Genomic DNA, 19,771 nt, shown 5'->3' with positions numbered 1-19,771 from the left:
TAGTATTCCATTGTGTATATATACCACAGCTTTCTCAGCCACTCATCTGTTTTTGGGCACCTGGGTTGCTTCCAGGTTTTAGGTATTATGAACTGTGCTGCTATGAACATAGGTATACAAATCTTTTTGGTTGGTTGTTATGGTGTCCTTGGGGTACATCCCCAAGAGAAGAATTACTGGGTCATATGGAAGGTCCATGTCTAGCCTTGTGAGAGTTCTCCAGACTGCTCTCCACAGAGCTTGGACCATTTTACATTCCCACCAGCAGTGCAAAAGGGTTCTTCTGTCCCCACAGCCTCTCCAGCATTTGTTGGCTACTGTCCTTTTTGATGTATGCCATTCACACAGAGGTGAGGTGGTATCTCATTGTTGTCTTTATTTGCATTTCTCTGACAATCAGTGACCTGGAGAAGTTTTTCATATGTTTTTAGACTTTTGGATCTCCTGAAGTGAATTTCTTATTCATATTCTCTGCCCATTTTTGGATGGGGTCATTTGCCTTTTTGGTGCTAAGTTTGCTGAGCTCTTTATATATATTTTGGTGATTAGTCTCTTGTCTGATGTATGGCATGTGAAGATGCTCTCCCATTCTCTGAGGGGTCTTCTTGTTTGTGTGATAGTTTCTTTGGCTGTGCAGAAGGTTTTCAATTTGATGTAGTCCCATTGGTTTGTTTCTGCTTTAGTCTTCCTTGCAATTGGGTTTGCTTATCAAAGATGCCCTTGAGGTTTAGGTGGAAAAGTGTTCCACCAATGTTTTCCATGTCCTTAATTGATCTGGTGTTGATTTTCGTGTCTCGTGAGATAAGGTGGTTCACTGTCATTCTTCTGCATGTTAACAACCCAGTTTTCCCAGCACCATTTATTCAATGGAGCCTCCTCCAGTTTTATACTTTGGGCCCCCTTATCAAAGAATAAATGTCCATAGATGTGAATGTATTAGGTTTTTAACCAAACCTTGTACTAAGTATATTTTCTCTATCTAGGTCCGAGATGTCAGGATGATTTCTGATCGAAATTCAAGACGTTCCAAAGGGATTGCTTATGTAGAATTTGTTGATGTTAGTTCAGTGCCTCTTGCAATAGGTTTAACTGGACAACGTGTTTTAGGAGTGCCAATCATAGTACAGGCATCACAGGTAATTACTCTTTTATATTTTATTTTTATTAACATTTTTTAATTTAATTGCAGAAATTGAGTAGGAGAGAGAGAAGAGAGAAAGACACTTTCAGCCCTGCTTCAACACTTTATAAGTATTCTCCCTACGGGTGGTACCAGGGGCTTGAATCTGGGTGCTTGCACATTGTAATGTGTGTTTGCTTAACCAAGTGCGCACATGGTCTCTAATTACTCTTTCATAATTTCTTAATTAGGTCAATGAAAGGGCTGGGAGGTAATGAAGCCACCTGGTTGAACGCATGTTCAAGGACCCGTATTTGAGAACATGGTCTTGATTATAACCGTTGTGAAACTCTATCCAATAAATAATTATTAATTATTTGATCACTGAGTCAACCAGGATGGGAGTGGGTAGTGAATAAGTAAGGTCAATCATCATTAGCACCTGAAGCCAGAGTTGAACAGTTTTCTGGATTTAAAAGGAAAAAAATGGTGCCGGGTGATGATGCATCTGGTTGAGTCTACAAGTTATAATGTGCAAGGACACAGGGTTGAGTACCCATTTCCCACCTGCAGTGTTGCAGGTGTCTCTGCATCTCTTCCTCTCTATCCCCTCCCTCCCCCTTCTTGATTTCTGGTTGTATCTATCCAATAAGTAGTAAAAAGGTAGAGGTGCATAGCATAATGGTTATGCAAACAAGCCTCATGCCTGAGGTCCCAAGGTCCTACGCTCAATCCCCTGTGCCATAATACACCAGAGCTGAGTACTCCTCTGGTAAAATAATAATAATGACAATGATAATAAAGATAATAAAATTTTAAAAGGAAGAAATAAAAAAAATGGATTCCATAAGCAAGGTAGTTCACATTGTAGGGTAACCTGATTTGAACTCTACCACTTATCTGTTAGTCATGTGCTATAACACACCCACCTCTTGGATACCCAGTAAATTGTGCATATGATAGTGACAAGTACATTTTGGGACCATGTAGTTGCTCACCTGGTTAAATGCATGTGTTCCCATGTACAAGGATCCATGTTTGTGACATGCCCAGTTGCCACCTACTGGGGGAAAGCTTTGCAAATGCTGATCCAGTGTTCTAGATGTCTTGTTTCTTCCTCTCCATCATGCTCTTTCCTATCCATTTCTGGTCTATCCAATAAAGACAGTTAATAAAGAAAAATTTAAAAAGTAGTCCTCAGCATGGATGTGCATTCCATATTCATTGTTTATCAGCCAGTACTGGCATATTTTATTATAATGCTGTTTCTTTACATTGTTATTAAAGAATGTATTAGGTAAGTGACAGGTTATGGCATTTTTTTTTTAACATAGGCAGAAAAAAATAGAGCTGCAGCAATGGCAAATAATCTACAAAAGGGCAGTGCTGGACCTATGCGGCTTTATGTAGGCTCCTTACATTTTAACATAACAGAGGATATGCTTCGTGGGATTTTTGAGCCATTTGGAAGGGTAAGTCATGTTCTCCATACTGGGTTCTTATTTAATGTTTCCAGTTATTTAAAGTAAGTTCACAGAAAAGTGAGACAGACACTGCTCATGAAACTTGACCCTTCAGGACTCAGTGAGAATACTTTCACATTCTACTAATTGTACTCAACTAGATAAATAACTGTCTAGCCTTAATGGCTTTTAGGGAGTTGGGCAATAATAATTAGAACAATAAAACAAGGCACCAAAGGGAATAAATATAAAAATAATGGCTTTTAATTCAATTATAACAGGTTGGTAAGACTGTATATCTACTTTTTCAAGTTTTTTTTTCTCATTTTATTGCCCTTGTTGTTGTTATTGTTGTCCTAGCTGTTGTTGTTGGTTACTACAGAGAGCAGGGAGAGAAAGAAGGGAAGACAGGGAGAGAAAGACACATACAGACCGGCTTCACTGATTTTGAAGAGACTCCCCTGCAGGTAGAGAGCCAGGGGTTTGAACTGGGATCCTTAGGCAGGTCGTTGTGCTTTGTGCCGTGTGTGCTTAACCTGCTGTACTATCGCCTTACTCCCTAGTTTTCCTTTTATATATATTTTTATTTTATTATTGGGAGACAAGTTGAGAGTATGGAGAGAGAGAATGACACCTGTTCTCTTGTGAATCAACTCTCATGCACGTGGGGATCCGGGAGCTCTAACCGGGATCTTTACGGCGGTCCTGTTGCTTATTTTTTTTATTTTTTATTTTTTTATTACAGGTGAAAACCAATTGATAGTGAGAATCAGGGATGTGATGTGGATGTTTATTTACTGGAAATAAGCACATACCAGTGGTGAAAGAACTATGCTTTTGTGTTAATGAATTGGAAAAAACTTAAGCCATTATTCCATAAAGAAATATAGCAAAGGGGGAAGCCTGATGAATAATGTGTTCACAGCATTTCATGTACTTTACCTTTGTCTCTGTCATAACATGTTTTTTTTAAAAACAATACAAGTGGTGCTCCAGGAGGTAACAATAGTGGAAAAAGCACTGGAATCTCAATCAGGAGGCTATGAGTTAAATCCATGCATAGCTGGATCATTTTTTTATCTTTTTGGTGAATAAACAAATAAAATCTTAATAAAAAGACACACAGAGAACAAAGAAACAAAAAGGGGGATGCCTGAGTGGTGGTCACCATGTTAGTTGCACATAGTGCTATGTTTACAGACCCACTTAATCCTGATTCAAGTGCCTAGCTGCTCCCCTTGGTGTTGGTGGGTAGGAAAACCATTTCACAAGTGGTCTGAAGGTCTTTCATGCCAGAGTATATTTGTACTAGTCCTTTTTGTTTTCTTAAATATTTTATTGATTACGTAGTAGAGTTTCAAAAATGTATGAAACAGTAAATAAACCAAAGCATACTGGCTACTGAACTGGCATAGGTTCCTAAAAGTCTGCCACTGTAGGGTTTACTTATTTATTAATAATTTATTTCTTTATTGGGGAATTAATGTTTTACATTCAACAGTAAATACAATAGTTTGTACATGCATAACATTCCCCAGATTCCCATTTAACAATGCAACCCCCAACTATGTCATTCATCATATTTGTTTGTTTTTATTATTTTGTTTCCTTCTTAATTCAAAACATATTTGTATATTTTTAGTATTTTACAAGCTTCAGGAATCAATTTTATTTCCTTGGGAGAGATTTTGCATTGATGTTTTAATGACAAAGTGCTTTTGATCTTGCTTTTTACTTACATGAGAATTGTGATTTTCATTTTTAGATTGAAAGTATCCAGCTCATGATGGATAGTGAAACAGGTCGATCAAAGGGATATGGCTTTATTACAGTAAGTAGTCAACATGAAGAATATACAAGTGATAGTATAGAAAATGGTTTTATTACTGTAGTACAATAATTTTGAGTGAACGTGTTAAAGCTTTATCTTCCATACATATGACATCAGGGTTGATGGAATGGTTTCAGCTTTTCGTTTTTCAATCTTGTGTAAATATATATATATATTCAATAGATAATTCACCTGGGAGATCATTTGCTTTCATTGCTCCTAATCACGTGGGAGTGCTATTATATCCCTCTGAATCTGTGGGAACATCAAAAATATATCAATTGCTTTTGCAAACAGCAGCAGCCTCCAATGCATTGAGTATTAAGAGACTAATAACAGATGATTACAGTGGTGGAAACCTGAGCCTTGCCTGAAACTGCACAAACCTGCATCTTGTTATAAAAGTCCTTATGCCCTATGTTCTGATCTGCTTTTATTTTTATTACTCGAATTCCATATTACATGGGAAGGAATATGTCCAATGTATCTTGTATTTTTTGTCTTGTTATTGGTGCCTGCTAGTGCTTTCCATCTTGATTGGGGATTGATTTTCCATCATGATTGAAAAATTCCCCTGGTACTTGTGCTTTGCACCACATGCGCTTAACCTGCTGCGCTACCGCCCGACTCTGCAGAACTAAATTTTTTAGAATTAATAATTTTAAATGTTTTATCATTATTATCTTTATTGGGTAGAGATAGCCAGAATTCAAGAGGAGAGGGATGAGTGCAACAGAGACACTTTACCATTTTCATAGCTTTCCCCCCAGCAGGTGGGGACTGGGGACTTGACAATGAGTCTTGCACACTAACATCGGTGATTAATCAGGTGTACCACCACCCAGCTTTTTTTTTTTTTTTTTTTTTTTACTCCAGGGTTATTGCTTGACTCAGTGCCTGCACCATGAATCCACTGCTCTTGGAGGCCATTCCCCCCCCACCTTTTTGTTGCCCTTGTTGTAGCCTTGTTGTGTTTATTATTACTGCTATTGTTGATGTTGTTCATGTTGGATAGGACAGAAATGGAGAGAGGAGGGTGAAGACGGGGTTAGAGAAAGATAGACACCTGCAGACCTGCTTCACCAACTGTGAAGCGACTCCCCTGAAGGTGGGGAGCCTGACCCCCCCCCTTTTTTAACCTGTATAATTTTTGCATGTCCTTGGAATTTTTGAAAGATACAGTAGGAGATCAGACCTGCTTTACCGCCTGTGAATCGACTTCTTTGCAGGTGGGGAGCAAGGGGCTCAAATAGGATCCAGAGCCTGTCGTGCTTTGTGCCACGTGCGAAACATGTGAAACATGCAATGTAAACCCCTGCACTACCACTGGACTCTCATTTTTATAACTTTTTTTTATATTTATTTGATAGATACAGCCAGAAATTAAAAGGAAGGGGGGAATAGAGGCTAAAGCGAGAAACCTGCAGCTCTGCTTCACCACGCGTGAAACTTTCCACCTGCAGGTGGGGATCTGGCTCAAACCTGGGTACTGCGCACTGTAATGTTTGCTCAACCAAGTGTCCCATCACTGAGCCCCTTTCCTCTCACACCACTTGTGAAGTGACCCACTGCAGGTGGGGCGCCAGGGGCTTGTACTGTGATGCATTCGCTGTTCCTTGCACCACCTGTGGTTAACCTGCTGTGCTAATATCCAATTATTCCCAACTAAATTATTATAAATTATAAAATTTATAAAATAGGTGATGTTGATATTTAAAGTAAATATGCTAAATCTGATATACGTTTCTAAGTATATGTTATATACCTAACATAACTAGGTTGCAAGGGCAATTGTTCAACCTAGAGGTCCACACCTTACAGAGAAGTCATCCCAAACAATGAAACAGGTCTAGTATAGGTGTCTCTTCCAAGTTTCCCACTCCATTCAGTCTGTCATACAAAATAAAAATTAAATGTGAGGAAAAAGCCACTATGAAAGGTAAATTTGTCATACAGGCACTAATATATTTTGTATATTACTCGAACGTGTTAGACTTATTATTTTCTTACCATGCCTACATATACTAATAGTAATTTTCTTACCATGCATACAAAACTAATAGTGGAATTTTTACTTAATTCTCAATTGTTTAGTTTTCAGATTCAGAATGTGCAAAGAAGGCTTTGGAACAACTCAATGGATTTGAGCTTGCAGGAAGGCCAATGAAAGTTGGTCATGTTACTGAAAGGACTGATGCTTCCAGTGCTAGCTCATTTTTGGATAGTGATGAATTGGAAAGGACTGGTATTGATTTGGGAACAACTGGTCGCCTCCAATTAATGGCAAGACTTGCAGAAGGTTTGTTTTTAATAACTTTATGTGACTACTAGAAAAGTAACCATATCAACAAATAATATGAAATTACTCCCGTTTATATTTTACCAGAGCACTGGTCAGCTCTGGCTTAATGGGCACTGAACATGCTGCTGTGGTGCTTCATGTATGAGAGTCTGTTTGCATGACCATTGTGTTATTTACCCTTTGCCCAAGATTTATTTATTGATAAGTAAGATATGGGTAGAGAGACTGTTGTGTCTGAGGCTCCCAGGTTCGATCCTCAACAATACCAAAGCTGACTAGTGCTCTAGTTAAAAAAAAAAAAAAAAAAAGGAAGATGGGGACTAAGAAGTAACGTAGTCAGCAGGTATATCAGCAGGCCTAAAGCACATGGTGCAAAAAGCAGGAAAATTGGCATGAAGATCCTGGTTCGAATTAGATTCCTGCAGGCGGAGTTGCTTTACAAGCGTAAAATCAGTTCTGCATTTCTCTACCCCTCTCTGTCTTCACCTCCTCTCTCCATTTCTGTCCTATGCAACAACAATAACCGGCATGAAAAGGGGAGGAAACAGAGGTAAAAAAAAATTATAAGGGCAACAAAAGTGGGCAGAATTTAAACCAAAAACAAAAAGCAGAAATTTTTGTACATGTGCTGCTGGGATTGAACTGAGAACTGCCTTTTTGAGTGTCCAATCCTTTACGCACTGTGTCATCTCACAGACCTCAGTAAGAATTTTCTTGCCTTGAGGTTTTAATAGAATTGACACCAAAAGTATAACTTTTCTGCTTTCAATATAATGGAAGTTGTCTGGTGTGCCTTGCTTGTTATCCAGGTTTAATTCAGGCCACTTTGGGGTAGGCTCAGTGAATCTATCCTTCTGTCTTCTGTTTGGATAAGTTTGTCTTATAAATTCCCAGTGAAAACCCAACCAAATAACTTGATATTTTCCATGGTTTAGTACTGCTTCCATAGAATCTCTTTGTTTTCAATACAAGTTTTAGTTACAGCTCTTACTATGTCATTGTGTTTTGTTACTGAAATGATATTGGTAATAAAGATCTGGGAATCACTCTGATCTTCACCATAGTAAGAACTTAAAGACATGCTCTTTTACAGGTACAGGTTTGCAGATACCTCCAGCTGCACAGCAAGCTCTACAGATGAGTGGCTCTTTGGCTTTTGGTGCTGTGGCAGGTAGGAATTGAATCTTTTCTAATTGTAAATCATTGTTTTTCATCTAATTCGAAAATATACCAAATTTTTGCATTTGAAAGGACTTAACTGAGAATTCAATTCATCAAGTACTTTTAGCTTACTCTAAGATATGAGGAAATAGTATGTATAGATGAAATACTATGAAATTATATTTTTAATGAAATTCTTTTTTGTAATGATTGAGTTCAGATGTCTCCTAGAGCTTTATTTAAAAGATTTAATAGGTTATTATTACAGCTACCTTATATTTTTCTAAATCAATACTAAGATAAAATATTTGAAGAAGTTTTAATTGGTCTGAGGCACTTGTATCCCTTTATGTCTTCCTATCTCTGTCCCCTTGAAGGAGAGGGAAAAAATTGGCTGATAGCAATTATCTTATGGAGGAACTCAGCCCACCAACAGCCATGGTTAAAAGTTTTAGTTATGGTGGTCTCTGTCTTCCCCTTCCCTCTTAATTTCTCTCTGTCCTATCCAACAGCAATAACAAGGGCCAACTGGGAAGGATGGCTTCCAGGAGCTTTGGATTCGTAGTCCCAGTGATAACCCTGGAGCAAAATAAATAAAAATAAAATAAATTGAAAAAAATAGTTAAAAGGAGTCCGGCAGTAGCACAGTGGGTTAAGTGCACTTGGCACAAAGCGTGAGGATTTGGTGAGGATCCCGGTCGGGGCCCGTGGCTCCCCATCTAAAGAGTTTTTTCACAAGCTGTGAAGCCTTTCTGTGGGTATCTATCTTTCTATCCCCTCTCTTTCATTCCCTTTTCTCTCTGTCCTATATTAACAATGACAACAAGTGTTATATAGAGGACTATAAATGAATGCCATTGGGGTCGGGTGGCGATGGACCTGGTTAAGCACAAGGATCCAGGATCAAGGCCCTGGACTTCACTTGCAGGAGCAACGCTTCACAAGTCGTGAAGCAGGGCTGCAGGTTTGTCTGTCTCTTTCCTTCTCTGTCTTACCATTATTCCTCAATTCTTCTGACTGTATACAATAAAAATTAAGGGGAAAAGTAATGTGATAGTTTATTACAGTTATTTATAAGTCAGTTAGTGAAACTTTGCCTTTTTAAAAAAAATAACATCTTGATATTGGCCCACATCTAAAAAGTAGGACTTTGGAGGCAGAAATGTTGGCAGACTTTCTTGTTTTAGTATCTGTAAAGAATCATTTAAGTATGATTGTGGATAGACTGTACTATTGTTCCTCTGTGGCATATGAAAGTACAAAAGGTTGAAACTGCTACTTCTCCCTCGGATTTGAAAATCTGTTGGACTGGCATATCTTCTGCATGGAGTCTTTTTTTTATATTTGTCAGAAATTTTAATCATTCTGTCAAATTATAGAAAGGGTATAGGATTAAGCTGTACGGCTTTTGGATAAATTCACATTGTGGCTTTGTGATTTCAATTTACGTTGAATACTTTTTGATTGGCAATTTCTGCTGTGATTGTCTTTTTTCATTGAGAGTGAGCTGGTTAATAACCAAATAACTGGGATCCAGGCCGTAGTGTAGCGTGTTAATAGCACATGGCAAAGTGCAAGGACTGTTGTAAGGATCCTGGTTCAAGCAGTGAAGCAGGTCGGCAGGTGTCTCTTTCGTCCTCTGTTTTCCCCTTTTCTCTCCATTTTTCTGTCCTAACACATCAATAACAATTATACCTACAATAAACAAGGGCAGCAAAAGGGAAAATAAATATAAAAATTTCTAAAAAAAATAAATAACCAAAGACTTTAGAGTTACTTCAGTAATCCTGTCTTTACTTTCAAAGGATCCCTACTTTTTAAAATGGTATATATTGGCTAGAGACAAAAATCAATAGGAAATGAGATCAGAGCTAGAGAAGAAGTAGGGCAGTGGCATAATGTGTTGAGTACACGTGGATGTAAGCTCAAGGATGGGCAAGGATCTGGGTTCCAGCCCCCAGCTGCCCATCTGCGGGGGTGGGGTATCACTTCACACTCACCCTGTCTTACCCTCCTCTCAATTTCTCTCTGTCCTACCGAACGACTACAACAATAAAACTAAGGGCAACAAAAGGGAATAAATAAATAAATATTTAAAAAAGAGAGAGACAGACACCTGTAACATTTCTTCATTGTAAAAGCTTTTCCTTTACAGGCCGGGATTGGAGGCTTGACCCTGGTACTCAATCAAGTATATCACTGTCCATCCCCTATTGTCCCAATATTAAAAGAAAAGGTGTTGTGTATTTATGGGATAGCATAGCCATGAATACATTTCCTAATTTAGATGACTATTTCTCAAGTATTGTAGTTTGAGTTTTTAAGCATTAAAGTATTTTATACAAAATATGTAAATAAAATAATTGATTCTGTAATAGTTATATAGAAACTCATCATTTCTAGGTCATAATAAGTTTTCCTTTGGGTTAAGAGAGAATTCATTCAGACCTAACTTACTAGGCATGTGGGGTTTTGCACTGGGACATGCTATTGCACTTATGAAAGCTCTGGTTTTAACGTCTACCACTGTTACATTCATACCACGTTTATCTTATGGAAAAAGTCCTTTTGAAACTGGGAAATGCATGGATAAGACTAATTCTGGGGTTTGTAGAGAGATCTTTTGTGCTTTCCTGTACTTCCCATCAATTACTTAGTTAAAAACTAACTCAATTTTTGATTTATGTACCTGGATCTTTTTTTTTTCTTATACTTAAAACTATAGATTACTAAATTGTTAGAGTTAGCTTTTATGTCTTTAGTAACTGATTTTTGAAGACGGGCTTCAAGTATTATACTGGAGGTTTAATAGGACCTTTCAAATATCATCTTTACTTTGATAAAACCCATGCTGTGTTAATTTATCACAAATGATCTGACAATACATTTAATTTTTTTATGGATCTTTGTAGCATCATAGATTTCTGATGTCTATACATTTTCTCCCATTTTAGGAATAAAAAGACAAATTGTGTTATAATTTAAAGTTTATTGACATTGTTCCTATGGTCAAATCTTCAAGTTCCTTCAGTAAACACGAGTTACATTTCTCCAGCTTTCTGAGATGTCAATTTTGAGCACCTAGGACCCAGGTATTCTTACATCCCAGTATAACTTGGGCTTCAGCTCCCTTCTCATTTTTTGCCCATATTTTGATCATTTTCTATACTCTGCAAGAGACTCAAATGATAATAGTTAAAATGCAATTTCCATGATTTGCTACTTTCTATTGATTACAGTATAAGACCTGTTGCAAAACAAAATATATTGCAAAAACATTCCATTCTGTTACTATTTTTTATTATGAGGGCAGAGAGCAGAAGAGACAACTGGAGCATCATTCAGGCTCATCTGATTTTTGACATCAAACATGCCCTGTGTTGTAATGTTTGTTACAGCAGATTCTTGGTACCAGTTCTGTTTATATAGCTTGATTTTTGATGAACTTCATTAATGATAGCTAGTCCTTTTACTTCCTACTCTATACTCATTACAATTGTAGAGAATCACAGGGAAAACAAACTTTAAAAATTGTCAAATCTGGAAAAAAATTATTTATAGTACATTTAATGTTGATAGTATGACGTCTATTCAACTACCTTTATTACTAATTAATTGATTACTAAAAGTTATAAATGTGTGATAACTTAGTATTAAATATTTTACATAAAAAGTTTAATGAAAGATTTTTCTTAGTACATCTCATTTGTAAAGCATAGTTGACTATCCCAAGTACTTGGAATTGAATTCTCAATATCAGGGTTTTCATTCATTTTCTTACCGGTGTGCTTCCCTTTCCCCATTTCCCATTATTCTCACACGGAAAGTAGTCAAGTGGAATGTAATTGAAATGTGGATATTTGCTAGGAATAGGAAGAGAGGCAGGCAAGAGTTTCTATGATAGGATGAAGGAAAAAAAAAAAAGGCCCAAAGCCTTGTAAATGAGGAATGGGGAAGGAGGTTTGGATGCCAGGTTTTATTAGAATTCATTTTGATGAACCCTGCTACTACGGTCCTCTTTTATTAATGCTTTCCTGACATTTACCCTGTTAGTTGAGGCTCTTCATTGTTCCTGCACTGAGCTGTAGAATTCTCTTTTGTTATAGATTTGCAAACAAGACTTTCCCAACAGACTGAAGGTGAGTTGAGCTTTGTGTTTGTCTTTGTAACAGATGTAAATGTATAAGCAAGACTCAGTAGTATATAATAGTTTGCATCAAAAGCTAAGGTTGAACAAAGACATGTAGTATAGTATACAGTAAGGTGTAAAATTATATGTATTTAAGAAAGCATTATCAAAATCAGTACATTCATATGATATATGTATATATCTTGGCTAGAGATATAGCACAGTAGATAAGCCGAAAATCTGAGGTCCCAGATTTAATTAATGCTGTTTACCAATAAGGATCAGAATTGAGCAGTCTTCTGGTTTTAAAAATAAGCGGATAATCTAATTGAGAATTTGCTATGGTGGGTTAGTTAACAGATATTCTAATTCTTACTAAGTTTTACAAAAAATTTGGAATATTATGTTTAGTCTACAAATCTCTTAGAATTAACCTGACAAAGATAAAGATCTTAAAATAATGTTATTTACAAGAAATGAGGTGTTTATCTAGCAGTAAATTGCATGCAAGATTTAGAGATGTTGCATTTTATAAAACAGGATATTTTCAGTTACATTAATCTGACAGTAGTAGACTATTGTTGTTAAGGTGCTTGTGTAGACATTTTTATGGGGCATGTGTTACATGATTGCATGTGAACAGGCTTACCGTTTATACGTAGTTCAGAATTACGTGTAATTTTCCTCTCAAGTCACACTTCTGTACTGATTGCATTATTCTTTACTGTTAACTTCTATTCCCTTGATGAAATAATTGTGTACCTTCAACTTCAGTGAGAATGTTTTCACTTTAATATTTTCTATATTACGTACAATTTTGTTATCCAGTAATCTACTGTTGTTTCCCAAGTATACTTTTATGTGTTTATTGTGTTATGATCAGCTTCATCTTTTACTGTATCCAGTAAAATTTGATGTTACGTATTTTAATGCTTTAATTTTAATATATACTTTTGAGAGATTAAAGGAAAGTGAAAAGTAAAACATTTAAAACCTATGTATTTATGCATAGTACTGAATTTTATTCAGTTGAATTTTTTGATATTTCCTCAGAATCAATAACTATTATAATTTCTAACAATGTTTTATCCTTAGCTTTGTTTTTTTTTTTTTTGTTGTTGTTGTTTGTTATATATTGGAATGAATTTTGTCAAATGTTATGGTTACGGTGAGTTCTATATCAGCTACTGGTAATGTTTTGTCACAAAAACAACTGAGTATGTATTGCAAGATGCTTTAAGTCCAAGTATGAAAAGCATGGGAGGGGGTTAAGATTCTATAATGGTTATATTCAAGAAAATATTCATATCTGAAGTTCTAAATTCCCAGATTTAATACTTTGCACCACTGTAAACCAAGATGAGTAGTGCTGTGCTTTTTATTCAGAAATTTAGAAAAAAAAAATCCCTGTATATGCTTGAAGTATTTCTGCTGGATATTGTTATGAAACAGTTTTTTGATAGTTAACGGTTTGTTTTTAGTCATCACTAGGGCTTCACTGTACCAGACTGACTTTAAGTTGGAGAGACAGATAAAGGTATCAGCACCACTGTGTGCTGAGCAGTTAGAACCTGTGTTGTGACCAGGATAAAGCAAGCCAGTTATCCTAGTGACTTGCTATCCTTTATTATTGAATATTATAAACAAATGCTCTTAATTCAGTTGTCACTTTACCAGAGCATATTTATGTTACAGTCTTAAAGGAAACATTACGTTTCATGAGTAGTAAAATATATATATAGTATGGTATATAATATTCCTTATTTTCTCTCAGTCTAAATGTCAGCTTTGCCATAAAATCTTTTTTTACACTATGTATTTTTGTTTATATTTGTTTTGATAAATTTTCTAATCACTGAGTTTTAATTATAAAATTTATTTTCGTTTTGAAAATAAAACTCAAGTGACTTTTATATATAACTCAGTTGGCTGTATATAGCCCTATTATTTACTTTGCTTTAAATTGTAGTCTACTATAAAGGCGGTACAATTACATAAATGAGTAGCATTTTTAGTTGAGAAAAATACGTAAAAACTTTCTGATGATAGATTAAATGACTAATTTTCACATTATTGATATATAGTGAGGCTTGGGTTTTAATGATCAGGGTTTTTCTGATGTGTTTTCCATGAAACTAATTTATCTTTTTTTTCCCCTGTAGCTTCAGCATTAGCTGCAGCTGCCACTGTTCAACCACTTGCAACACAATGTTTTCAACTCTCTAACATGTTTAACCCTCAAACGTAAGTAATATACTGTGATCAAGTTTAAAAGAATGAATCTTATTGTTGAATTAAAGGATGAAAGATGTGTGCATTTAGATGAATGTCAGAATTCATGTTTGTGTTCCAATATTGCATATGCCAAATTGATTGTTGTTCAGTACAAATTTCAATTGCATATTTACGTTACTTGATAGAAGGTTGGTATTAGTATTTATTCCTCTCTCTTTTTTTTTTTAATCTGCTATGCCTCCTCAGCGAAGATAGTACTTACTCCTCTCCGTAGTTCCTTTTTTTTTTTTTGCCCCAGTTCCCTTTGTGTCATATTTTGTCCATGCTACTGTTTGAGCCTACATCTCAACACCCTTTTAAGGGGGGATTATTGTTGAGATGAAAACATATAAGTGATTTTATTATTTTTTTGTGGATCTTCACTTGTAGGTTTTATACTTCAAGTATTCTTGTAACAGAAAAAGTTTTTGTGGTCTGGGAGATGACACAGTGGATAAAGCATTGGATTCTCAAGCATGAGGTCCTGAGTTCAATCCCTGGCAGCACATGTACCAGAGTGATGTCTGGTTCTTTCTCTCTCTCTTCTTCTATCTTCAAGAATAAATAAATAAAATATTTAAAAAAATTTTTCTTCTATCAACCTGTGATTAGATTATTGCATGTTGTCAACTATCTAATTCATTTGGAAGCTGTAAATAATTGGTGTGTTCTATTTGGAAGCTGTTTATAAACCATTTGATTATTATATGTTAAGAACAAAGTGGTAAGCTTAGCTTGAAAGTTTTAATGTATTTTATTATAAATATATTTTTGTTTATTGGATAGAGACATCCAGAATTTGATTGGGGATGCAGAGATACAGATACCTGCAGTCCTACTTCAACACTTATGAATATTTTCCCCCGAAGGTGTTGACCTTAGTACTTGAACCTGGGTATTTGCGCATTGTAAACTGTGCACTCAAACAGTTGTGCCACCAACTGGCCCCAAAGTTGTTTTTCTTTTCTTTTCTTTTCTTTTCTTTTATTTTCTTTTCTTTTCTCTTCTTTTCTTTTCTTTTCTTTGTTTTCTTCCCTGAGCACTTTTTAGCTCTAAGAGTTTTGCCTGGGATTCAGTTTGGCCTTCAGAGCCTCAGGCAAGACAATCTCTTTGCATATCCATTATGTTAACTAATCCTGCCCACTTGAAATTTTTCTTTTATTGGTGATTCAATATTGATTTACAAAATTACATTCCAACGGGGGTATAAATCCACTCCAGTCCCAAAGCCAGTGTTGTAAATTTTTATTCTCTCCACTTGAAAGTTTTCTATTAATAATTTTCATGTACTCAAAAATTTCCTGTCTCAATTTGGAACACCATATAAAGGCCACCATTTCCACAACTTAGGGGAATTTGTTTCCTTCTTTCTGCTAGAGGCTCTGAGGTCCCAGGTTCAATCCCTAGCACCCATAAGCCAGAACTGAGAAGTGTTCTGGTCTCTTCCTCTCTCATGGTGTCTTTCCTTCTGTATCTACTCTTTCTCATTAAAATAAATAAAATATATATTAAAAAAGAAATAATGAAGGGAAGCTCAGCGGGTTAATTACACAATGGTTAAGCACACGTGGCGCAAAGCACAAAGACCGGCATAAGGATTCCGGTTCAAGCCCCCGACTCCCCACCTGCAGGGCAGTCGCTTCACAAGTGGTGAAGCAGGTTTGCAAGTGTCTGTCTTTCTGTCCCCCTCTGTCTTCCCCTCTTCTCTCCATTTCTCTCTGTCCTATCCAACAAGGACAACATTGATAACAACTACAAGAATAATGACAAAAAGGGAAAATAAGTAAATATAAATTTTTTTTACAAAAAGGAAATAATGAGAACAAAATACATAGGATGGGCCAACCAATGGCACATTTGATTGAACACACACACTGCATTCACATGTTCCCAGGTTCACGCTCTTGCGCTCCATCTATAGCGAAAGACAGTACACTAGTATGCAGCAGTGATGCAGTTGTATCTCTATCTTCCCTCGAATTTCTGTCCTAATAAATAAAATGTACATCAGTTTAGTTTAAGGAAAAACATGGAATATATGTCTAACTTTATAATGTTTTAAGTACTGTGTAACAGATAATTCACTCTTTGTTATAGAGAAGAAGAGGTTGGATGGGATACCGAGATTAAAGATGATGTGATCGAAGAATGTAATAAACACGGAGGAGTCATTCACATTTATGTTGACAAAAATTCAGCTCAGGTATTTTATCATTGGAAAAACATTACCTAGGTTTATTAACACCAGTTTTGATGCTAATAAACTTTTCTAGCATTGGTTTCACTTTAACTGTAAATTAGGTACTGGGAGGTGGTAAACTGCTATCCACTTCATACAATTTAAAAGGGGTGCGGAGAGAGAAATCTGAAGACGTGCTTCACTGCTTATAAAGCTCTCTCTGCAGGTGGGAACCAGGGAATCCTTTCTGCCAGGTGCTCTTTTTTTTTTTAATGTTTTTTAAATATTTTATTTATTTTCTTTTTTGTTTGTTGTTTTTCATTGTTGTTGTAGTTATTATTGTTATTGATGTTGTTGTTGTTAGATAGGACAGAGAGAAATGGAGAGAAGAGGGGAAGACAGAGAGGGGCAGAGAAAGATAGACACCTGCAGACCTACTTCACCGCCTGTGAAGCGACTCCCCTGCAGGTGGGGAGCCGGGGGCTCGAACCGGGATCCTTATGCCGACCTTGTGCTTTGCGCCACCTGCGCTTAACCCGCTGAGCTACAGCACGACTCCCGTGCCAGGTGCTCTTAACCTGCTGAGCTACTGCCCAGTGCCCCCTCCCTCCCCGAGTCCTTTTTTTCTCTTTCTCTGTGTGCAGTACAGCAGTAGAATGTACTTATAAATGTAGTAAGGGTGTATATTTTTAAATGATAACAAATTTGTTATCACCATAGTAGCATGTTATATAAGAAGCAAATTTCTGAAATAATATTGAAAAATCTTACACAAAGATCTGCTTTGGTTTTTAATGGCCTATTAATATTAGCAAGTGAAATCATTTTTGGCTACATAGAATTGAGTTACATAAAGTACATGAGTTGACTATATATGATTCCTTTATTTTTGTTATATTTCAGGGCAATGTATATGTGAAATGTCCATCCATTGCTGCGGCCATTGCTGCTGTCAATGCATTGCATGGCAGGTGGTTTGCTGGTAAGTTATTTTTATTATTTAAATCTGTTAATAATTAAGAGTAAAGTAATTGAAGATTCTGAGCTTACCTATCTTGTTTCTTTCAACAGGTAAAATGATAACAGCAGCATATGTACCTCTTCCAACTTACCACAACCTCTTTCCTGATTCTATGACAGCAACACAACTACTGGTTCCAAGTAGACGATGAAGGAAGATAATATAGTCACTTATGTACATAGCTTTTTTTTTCCTTGAGAATTCATCTTGAGTTATCTTTTATTTAGACAAAAATAAAGAGGCAAGGGTCTACTGTCATTTGTATTACAATTCCTGTTACCTTGAAAAATAAAAATGTTAACAGGAATGCAGTGTGCTCATTCTCCCTAACTTGCAAATTCCACTGTATACAAACCTGTTCTCTTGTCTGCCTTTTAAATGTACATGTAGATAATTACATTAAGGATCTATAGTAATAGCTCTAGGGGATCAAATGTGCTTAATGTAAAAAGGCAGATAGGGGTATAATGATATTTTTATGTCCCAGGAGCCTAACTTTTTACAGAGCTGTTACATTTCATTAATGTTGATATTTGGCTAATGGTTGAGATAAAATTTGTAGAATGCACATTTGTATGGAAATGTGTATGGAAGTTCAAGACAGCTAAAGGGCTGTTTGATTAACATCTCATCTTGCATTGTGAATAACTTGCAAGAACTAGAGATTTCAAAACTATATTTCTTGATGGTATCTTTTCAATTAATGTAACTGTAAAAGTTTCTTTGTAAATACTATATGTTTTGGTGTGTCTACAATTCCAAACAAAATGATCCCTGCATTTCCTTAACATATTTGGCGACAGTCTGGTAAGCAAAGCCATCTAAGCAAGAACAGGAAATGCAGAAATAGGTTTTGTCTGGTTGCATATAATCTTTGCTCTTTTTAAGCTCTGTGAGCTCTGAAATATATTTTTGGGTTACTTCAGTGTGTTTGACAAGACAGCTTGATATTTCTATCAAACAAATGACTTTCATATTGCAACAATCTTTGTAAGAACCACTCAAATAAAATTCTCTTTAAAAGGCCACAAGAGAGCTTCATTTTTAACATTTGTTTTAGGTTATAGTAACTTAGAAGTAGACTGTTTCTTTTGACTTTTTAATCCACCATAATATATATATAATTCAGTAGTACAGAAATTTATAGAGGCAGGGGAAGATGGGGAACTAGTGCTCTAAGCTGGAACCTTGTGTATAGTTATGTCTTAAATCAGTTGTGCTTCTGGCAAGCACAGCCCTAGCATTTATTTATTTATTTATTTATTTATTTATTTTTTAAAGAATTTATTTATTTATTAATGAGAAAGATAGGAGAGAGAAGGAACCAGACATTATTCTGGTACATGTGCTGCCAAGAATTGAACTTAGGACCTCATGCTTGAGAGTCCAATGCTTTATCCACTATACCACCTCCTGGACCACAGCATTTATTTTTTAAATAGTTATTGATGCTATTTTCTTGCCACCAGCATTATTATTATTTTTAAAGATTTTATTTATTCATGAGAAAGGGAGGAGGAGAGAGAGAGAACCAGACATCACTCTGGCGCATGTGCTGCCGGGGATCGAACTTGGGACCTCATGCTTGGGACCAAAGCTTTTATCACTACACCACCTCCTGGACCACAATCACCAGCATTATTTCTGGGCACTACAAGTCCACTGCTAGGTGTATTAGGATTGAGAAATTAAGAGGACATCGAGCTTGAACTCAGGTCCTTGGACTAAGTAATATCTGCTAAACTCACTGTACCTGGCCTCTGCTTGAGGGTTGACTCCTACCCTCAAATGACTTACCATGCTGAAACAGACTAAAAGGAATGTACTGGGAATAAATAGACCCCTCACCCACCTATATAGGAAAAATTTATACTACCCACAGAGGACACATCCAACAGCAACCAAAAGTACTCTTAATACATAAATACTTATGTATTTAAGTAAGCCTTTTAATACAACTATGTCTTCCCACACCACAGGAAATAGTTCTGAACGTTTCTATCCCAGTTTGTGTCCTAAGCAACCAATGGCAGAGTTCTCAAGCTGCCCTGGTGAATGCTTCTAAAGCTCTCCAGGCTGGTCTCATGCTTCCCGCATCTGGGCTCTCATTTCTCCCCTTGAGTACTATATTAAAGTCTTCCTGGTTCTTTCTCTCCTATCTTTCTCAGTAATCTAGGGGAAAAATTTGTCTTCAGAGAGGCAGTGGCACAGCGGGTTAAGCGCACATGGGGCAAAGCACAAGGACCAATGTAAGTATCCCATTTTGAGCCCCAGGCTCCCCACCTTTAGGG

General features: G+C 36.4%; 1 protein-coding gene across 12 annotated transcripts in view; it reads left to right on the top strand.

Moving 5' to 3' along the window:
• Positions 1-18,511, top strand: part of RBM39 (RNA binding motif protein 39) — a 35,854-nt gene extending 17,343 nt beyond the window's left edge. For 10 of the 12 annotated variants that reach the window (XM_016187947.2, XM_007522628.2, XM_060189162.1 and 7 more), the window contains 10 exons: positions 984-1,136; positions 2,455-2,592; positions 4,349-4,414; positions 6,509-6,713; positions 7,810-7,887; positions 11,966-12,016; positions 14,169-14,250; positions 16,378-16,483; positions 17,363-17,441; positions 17,531-18,511. In XM_016187947.2, the coding sequence (XP_016043433.2) occupies positions 984-1,136; positions 2,455-2,592; positions 4,349-4,414; positions 6,509-6,713; positions 7,810-7,887; positions 11,966-12,016; positions 14,169-14,250; positions 16,378-16,483; positions 17,363-17,441; positions 17,531-17,631 (1,059 nt within the window). In that variant the 3' untranslated portion in view covers positions 17,632-18,511. The remainder of the gene's footprint in view (positions 1-983; positions 1,137-2,454; positions 2,593-4,348; positions 4,415-6,508; positions 6,714-7,809; positions 7,888-11,965; positions 12,017-14,168; positions 14,251-16,377; positions 16,484-17,362; positions 17,442-17,530) is intronic. The other 2 variants (XM_060189189.1, XM_007522629.2) reach the window with 1 other exon arrangement.
• The last annotated feature ends 1,260 nt before the right edge of the window (positions 18,512-19,771 follow it).

Source organism: Erinaceus europaeus, chromosome 1 (genome assembly GCF_950295315.1).
Source record: "Erinaceus europaeus chromosome 1, mEriEur2.1, whole genome shotgun sequence".
Classification (NCBI taxonomy): domain Eukaryota; kingdom Metazoa; phylum Chordata; class Mammalia; order Eulipotyphla; family Erinaceidae; genus Erinaceus; species Erinaceus europaeus.
This window is presented reverse-complemented; position numbering and strand designations above follow the sequence as displayed.